Here is an 8,027-nt window from a genome sequence, read left to right as displayed (position 1 = left end):
TCATTTGAGGAATATAATTTCATAAATGAAATAACGCATGAAGACAGCTTCTTCTTGGCATGGAAAATAAAGTATCAATGGGCTTGCAGATCCACAGGTGCACAAAAAGCTTGCTTTCAAAACCATCCTATATGAAAATAGAGTGAGTAATAACCTAAAATAGATGTTAGATTTTGCACATATGTTTGTATGTCAATGGATGTTGTATCCTAACTGTGGTAGTATACTAAAGTGGTAGTGCACACATCTTGACCATAGAGGATTCATAATCAACATCTTTGACATTCCACCCACATACTGAAGTGCTATAGTTTCTGACCTGTGTCAGAACAATAGGTGATCTGATGTCAGCTATTGTGACCTTAGTGTGGAGGACTTCTGAATAGTATCTAAATAGTTTTTGATTCACATAGGAATTCATGAACATATGGCTTTCTCCAAAGTCCTGTTAAGGCATATCAGTTCACTTATTCAGCCATGTTTTTAATGCCCACAGGCAGCTATTTCCAGCCATGTTCACCTCATATTTACTTGAATGGGGAAAGAGAGAAATCTATTGCAGTTTGTTAAAATTATATTTAAATAACATATTCCAAATCAGGAATCATATCTGACAACAACAAGATCATAAAATGTGCTAATGATTTTGTCTATTCATATATGTACTGTACTGTCTCTTTGTACTTTTCCAAACAGACTTATGTTGACTCTGACTTACTGACTCTTATGCATCATTTAATTTACTAGTTTAAAAGTTATTTATATGATTTGATACCTATTTAATACAACAGCAATGATAAATGAATATTAACTTCTTAAGATTACTTGGTGTAATACGAACAAAATATTGAAAACTTAAAGGGGTGGTATAACGTCCTTTTCACAAGATGTAAAATAAATCTCTGATGTCCCCAGAGTGTGTATGTGAAGTTTTAGCTCAAAATACCCCCCAGATATTTGTATATAGCATGTTAAAGTTGTCAGTTTTTGAGGGTGAGCAAAAACGTGCCTTTTTGTGTGTGTCCCTTTAAATGCAAATGAGCTGCTGCTCCCGGTACAGAGGGCGGAGTTTCAACAGCTTGTTCTTAGCAGCTTCGATTACTTCACACAGACATGCAATGAAAATTTCAAAAACTTTTAGCCTTTTATGTTCAAACCGGAGTCAGACAAAGATGGATAGACTAAAGAAGAAGTGACAACAACATTTCTGAATGTCATTTCTGAATTGTCTTCAAGTCATTGATCAGCATATTCTGTCATGATAATCTATTAATCACGTTCCCAGGGGTGGGGTTTATGTAAATGTTAGGGTTAGTGATGTCACTAACCCGGGAGGAATGTGGTGTAGTCCCAACCAGCCGTTTGTTGTAGTCCTTAAAAAGCAATTTCTTTAAAAGAAAATATCTCCCTTTGCTTTGAACTTTGAGCGTTGTAACTTTGCAAATGTTGTTTATGCTCAAACAGCAACATTACACGCTAACTAAAGTTAGAAAAGTGAAATCATAATCAACCTCCTCTTGGAGCCCATGCATCCTATGGCCCAAGCCTTGATTTGTCACACTCCCAATCAAGGCTTGGGCCACAAGTCAGAAATATTTCCATTTCTCATAAACATCTTATTATTAAAATGTAGTTCAGGGCTTAGATGAGGTTAACATTTACCCCTGAGACCATTGGATTCTACATTGGTCTGAAATAATTTTTTCTTTTTGTAATAGACAGAGAAAACAACGAAATACGGGAATTATAGGTTTTGTGGAAAGGAGCACAAACATCATTTAAAACACTGAAAAATACATAGTCCCCACACTTTAGAAAAAACATTTTATTTACATTTACAGCATGTACCGTATGAACTACAATCTCTGGTATTTTATATTCTTTTCACGGTTAACGCTTAGTTAGCTGTATCCCCATAGCATTATGAATTGATCAGCAAATATGTAGTTTGACAGAAATATTATTGGTTATTTTCAATAACAGTTCTTGTAGAAATATGTCAATAAAGAGACATTCTCTTGCCAAAAAAATCGCTTCAGTTCAGCATAGAAATCCAATAACAAACAAACCACAAGAAGAAAACAAAAGAGAATCCGCTTAGTCCAACACCACAGATTTTCCATGTAGGCCATGTAGGTTTCAGTGAGCTAGTCATAGTAGCTTCTGTAACTGATGCAGTGCTCAGGAACACTGAAGCAGATAGGAGCAAGCTAGCATTCATGTACAGACCCTCTGAAAACAGAGACATTTTCATCTTTTTTTTTTTCAACAGCACAATGCTGTTTTTTTTGTGTCCCAATTTATCCCATCGATTATGTACAATAAAAATGGTAGGAACATTTTTAATTGGATACAAAAACTAATTAATTGATTAAAAAAACACATATGCTGGGAAGCAACAGTTTATCCTTTATGAAATGCTTAACGTGGTTACAATTCATCTTCCAAATATGAATGGCAATGAGGGTGAAAATAAAAGACTGGGGCCACCAAAAAATTAACCATGTAGAATGAATTAAATGTAAAAGGAAACGTACGATAAAATTTGACACATTCAGTAGATGCTAAATGCTAAAATGTAAGAGTGCATCTTTACACACAAAATGCTGTCTGATGAATTCCCTGCTGGCAAACTCATCTACAACCCCAAATCCAGAATAGTTGGGACATTTTTTAAAATACAACCAAGAATTAGTGATTTGTGAATTCTCTTTCAACTTTATTTAAAGGTGCTCTAAGCGATGTTGGGTGACGTCACTTCTTGTTGACCTCCTCATCTCGTCAGCTCCCCTCCCCCTCCCTTCCGTGCTTCCTGAAACAGTCATGAATTCGGGACTTCGCGTGTTCCATCTACTTTTCCCTCTTCTTTGCTATTTGTTCATCGGAAAGTCGTCTCTTTGGTCGTGTGTCGGCCAAATCAAAATTCAAGAGAATATAATTCTAATGTTAGTCGTTGTTGTTGTCTAGGACATATCTCCTCTAGCTAACTTCCCTCTTCATGCTTCTCTCTCCTCCACTTGTATGTCAATATAAACACATTTGGATTTTGATGGCTGCAACACACTCCAAAAAAGTTGGGACAGAGGCAAAATAAAAGTGAAAATCTCATAGAATATCCAAGTTAATCTCTTTTGAAACAGTCCACAATAAGTAGGTGAATTGGTAATAGATTTTAGGTAGGCTAAAGATATCGTGACAGAGCGTAAAATGAACATCTCAGTCTTTGCAAGCAAAGATTGGCCATGGCTCATCCCTTTGTGCCAAATATCATGAGATAATTGTCAAACAATTCAAAAATCACATTTCTCAATGCAAGATTGCAAAGAATTTATGTCTTTCATACATAAATCTACCATACATAATATTGTGATTCAGGGAATACAGAAAAATCCCAGTACATGTAGAGCAAAGGCAGGAGACCTCCACTGAATGTGCGTGTGAGCCCTCAGACGGCATTCCATGAGAAACCGTCATGCTACTGTGTTAAATACAGCGATGTGGGCTCGGGAGTACTTTGAAAAACCATTGTCACTTAACACAGTCTGCTGCTGCATCAAGAAATGAAACTCCAATCTGATACGTAAGGAGAAATCTATACATCAGTTCAATGCAGAGATGCTGCCGAGTTCTCTGGGCCCGAGCTCATCTCAGATGTTCCAAAAAACAATGGAGAAGAGTCCACATTTCAGCTTGTTTTTGGGAAAAATGGACATTGAGTTCTCAGGCTGAAAGGGACCATCCAGATTTTTATTAGTAACAGGTACAAAAGCAAACATCTGTCCTAGTATGGGGAAGCATCAGTGCAAGCGGTATGGGTGCCTTGCATGTGTGTGACAATGACATGGAGGCATATATTGGGATTGTACAGAGACATTTAATGGCATCAAGATGACATCTTTCCTGGGAAGCAAGACAATGCCAGGCCTCATTCTGCATGTGCTACAACAGAGTGGTTTCATAGTCGATGTGCTTGACTGGTCCGCCTGCAGTCCAGATCTGTCTCTTACTGAAAATGTATGGTTCACCATGAAAAGGAGAATCAGGCAACTAAGACCATGGACTGTTGAGAAGCTGTCTTGTATCAGGCGAGATTGGGCAAAAAATCTACTTGCAAAACTTTAACAATTCGCATCCTCAATTCCCAAACTATTGAAAAGTGTAATTAAAAGCAAAGGTGATGCGACACAGTGGTAAACATGCCTCTGTCCCAACTTTTTTGGAGTGTGTTGCAGCCATCAAAAACAAAATTTGTGTATATTAACAAAATATAGTTAAGCTGTTCAGTGAAAACATTTTAATTCTTTTCACTTTTGTCAATTAAATAAAGCTGAAAGAGAATTCACAAATAAGATTCTTGATTTTATTGCATTTTACAAAATGTCCAAACTTTTCTGGATTTGGGGTTGTATTTAAAATGAAACTTGTCAGCACATGTGATGAATTAGAGGTATATTCTTCATGTACTTTTCTGATGCCTTTGACATATGAACCTATTAGGTTTACTTCAGCAGTTGACTGGTGAGACCAGTATCACATCTTCTTATCATGCCGTCCAAAATGATTAAAAGGGGGGAGAGAGAGATCACACATAAGCTTTTAGCAACTATTTTGAGAAAGCAATACACAAGCTGGTGAAAAACAGAATTTCATGGTAGAGCATACAACCCTTTGCACGTATAGACTGACACAACGACACGTTCACACACTCGTCATCATCATCATGTTAGGTGAGGTATGCAGTTGCCAGTCAAATAAACCATACAAGAGTTCTTTTCAAAATACCGAAAAACAGAATGAACGTAATATTCTATAGACAATGATCAAATAATAACTGATGGTACAGTATAGGGCAGATACAACTCACAAACATACAAAAGCACACATTCACAGTAAAAAACGTGGTTAAAAAATCCCTTCAATTGAAAATATTCAAATAAACAATACACATTTTATGCACTAGGTGCACTCTGATTTTGTCCAGTGTGTTTTTTTTACTAGGTTATTGGTTTCCATAGTGACATTAACAGGCTATTTTTTGTTTCATTATTTATTTCCTCATAGCCATTTTGGTCTTAAAGCCGCAAAAATCATATTCCCTTGTCCTCAGCTACTCAGGGTTTCGATATCTTGTATTTCATGATCACATCCCACACACATGTGACATTGGGGCTATATTTGAACTACCCTAATGTTCACTGATGTATATAAATACATTTTTATATCTATAGGTCTGTGGCATTTACATTTATAAATATATTTACAGATTTTGGGGGGAAAAACAAAAATAAAATGCTGAATTTCAAATGCCACGTTTTCGATAATAACTTGACTTAAGAACTGTAATTCAAGGCAATTATGCAAACCTATTTTCTGAATTGAAGTCAATTGATGTGTGTTCAGAACAGTAGCTTCTATAAATACTAGAAATGTTTCCTTTCATACTAGCTGCATTTGCAGAATAATCCAGGCCCTGATAATGAAAGCTTTCCCTTTTTTTGTTCAGTAACAGGATTTTTCATGGGGAAATGTAACCATTTATACACCTCTCTAGAGTCGCTGCATCCATCAGGCCCACCATTCATATCTAAGTGCCCTATGCAATTTAAAGTCTGCAGTTTTCAGTGGCCAGTTTTTGTTTTCACTGTCTCAAAAAAATGAAAACACACTGGAGCAATGGGATGTAATATGCCACAACTAAAAAGAACAAAACAAAACAAACAAACGAAAAAACAACAACTGTTGTCTCATTGCTCTCAAAAGCATGGCAGTTGACCTTAATTCTATTAGCACATTAAAGTAAACCATTGATTAGCCCAGTTTACAAAATATAGAAGTGAAAAAGAAAAAAAAAGAAGACAATATTAACCTTTTTTGTCTTATGATTTCATGATTCAGTCACTTCACATATCTTTAAATAAATAAGATTTGTAAAGACACTTGTTAAAATAATGATACATACACCCTGGCTCTCATTGACATTGCTGAACGTCTTAATGCACACTGTCATCTTCATGACGACAGCATGTCCACAACCAAAATTTAAACAGCATTGGTAGAATTCATTTCGTCCAACATGGTCAAATTTGCGTCTCCTGTACATTATCCTTCGAGCTGGCTTGGATTAGTAAAGGTTCATGCACTGAACTATGCAGCGAGCTAAGAGCAGACACATGGTTATAAGCAGTTTTGTAGGAGTTATAGTGGTTGTAATGCTCATGCTCCAGGGGTGGAAGAGTCAGGTGACTCTCCATGGCCGGAACCCTCGTCAGCTCCTCGTGGACGTTGATGATCTCAATGGAGCGGGTCGGCCCATCGTGATCCTGCTGGTGGTGCTGCTTGCGCATCTTGTAGAATATTATAAGCATGACGGCAGCCATGAGCGTGATGGCCACAAAGCAGCCAATAATAATCTTGGTGGTTTTCATCACCTCCTCCAAACCATTGAGAGAGCCATCAGAGTCTATGTCAGTCACAGGAATAGTGTACGCTCTCTCGGTGGCAATGGGTGTTCCCCTTGTGGTCGAGGAGGATGCCCAGCCAAAAGAAGGCTGAACCGGTGTCCTACTCTCCCCATCGATAGGGGTTTCAATTGTCTCTACGGTGACTGTAGTGAAGTAACTAAAGCCACTGTTGTCAACGGATGTCACGTTGAGGACAGCAGAGGCTGAAATGTTGCCTTGCATGTTGCTTACGATGCAAGTGTATGTTCCTGTGTCCTGGACTGTGACGTTGGTGAAGTTTAGCGTTCCGTCGTTTTGGACGGAAATGCGCATTTTGAGCACCCCATGTGTTATGATGGAGCCATTTGGTGTTAGCCAGCTGACTGAGGTCACTGAATTTGTCCGACATTTGAGCTCTGCCGCCATTCCCTCAGTCAAATTGAGGTCGGCAGGTGGTTCGATGATAACGGGGGCGTAGCACTGAAAGTAGCTCTGGTCCAGCTCACCGATGTAGCGCCCCTTGAGGCTGGGAGGGGAATTACAGCGTGCACAGCAGCTGGTGTTCGTTGGTACGGTCTCTCTCAGCCACCAGCTCAGCCAAAGAATATCACAGTTACAGTTCCAGGGATTGTGATGCAAATGCACTCGTTGCAAGTGGTGCAAAGGCGTGAAGAGATCATGGGGCAAAAAGGAAAGGTTGTTGTGAGCCAGGTTGAGCTCTCGCAAAGAGTGCAGGTCATCCAAGGAGTTCCGCTCTATGGTTTGGACTTGGGCGTGCATCATCCACAGCTTCTGAAGATGGACAAGACCCTTAAAAGAACTGGGCTGGATGACGGTGAGCTGGTTCCCGGACATCTCCAGCTCATCCAGGCGAATCAAGGGCTGAATGTTGGGGACCTCTTTGAGGTTACACATGCCCAGATTCAGGTAGCGAAGGTTACTCAAGCCCTGAAATGCTCCACTCGAGATGTAGGAGAGACGCTTCAGCTCTCCCAAGTCCAACCGCCGCAGGGAGGGCAGGCGACTGAAGGCATCAGACGGTATGCTCTCAATAGGGTTATTCCTAAGCCACAGCTCTTTCAGTTTTGATAGATACTCAAAGGCGCCATTTGGGATGGTCGTGAGGCGATTGTCAAAAAGCTCCAGAGTGTTAAGGCTGGTTAGGCCGTTGAAGGCGCCAATCTCGATGTTGCGGATGTGGTTTCTGCTAAGCTGAAGAATCTCAAGGTGTCGTAGATGCTTGAAACTGTCTACTTTGATGACCTGGATTTGATTGTCCTGAAGGTTTAGATACCGTGTATTGGTGGAGATGCCATCAGGGACATCCTTTAGCCCTCTGCGCGTGCAGATGACCTTACTAAATTGATTACTGCAGGAACATACAGAGGGACAGGTCTGGGCTCGCACCAATCCGGCGACAACAAGCAACTGTAGGGCTAAAAGCAGGAGAAACAAGGGGTCAAACCAAGCCCCTTTCCATCTAGGACCTCTCAACATCTGGCGCTGATGGTAAGAGGTCATCTTGTTCAACATTCATAATTTAATGCCAGCTGATTTTCTCTCCCCAAACATTTACAGGCTGTCTGA

The 8,027-nt window shown here is 39.6% G+C and overlaps 1 protein-coding gene across 2 annotated transcripts in view; it reads right to left on the bottom strand.

The window, feature by feature from the left end:
• Positions 1-4,347: 4,347 nt before the first annotated feature.
• lrrc4cb (leucine rich repeat containing 4C-b) overlaps positions 4,348-8,027 on the bottom strand; it is a 31,678-nt gene continuing 27,998 nt past the window's right edge. Inside the window, exon 2 of one of the 2 annotated variants that reach the window (XM_079865100.1) lies at positions 4,348-8,023. In XM_079865100.1, coding sequence (XP_079721226.1) covers positions 6,078-7,973 — 1,896 coding nt within the window. In that variant the 5' untranslated portion in view covers positions 7,974-8,023 and the 3' untranslated portion in view covers positions 4,348-6,077. The remainder of the gene's footprint in view (positions 8,024-8,027) is intronic. The other variant, XM_079865099.1, reaches the window with a different exon arrangement.

Source organism: Squalius cephalus (genome assembly GCF_949319135.1).
Source record: "Squalius cephalus genome assembly, chromosome: 3".
In the NCBI taxonomy this organism is placed as follows: domain Eukaryota; kingdom Metazoa; phylum Chordata; class Actinopteri; order Cypriniformes; family Leuciscidae; genus Squalius; species Squalius cephalus.
The sequence above is the reverse complement of the archived record's forward strand: the minus strand, read 5'-3'. Positions and strand labels throughout refer to the sequence as shown.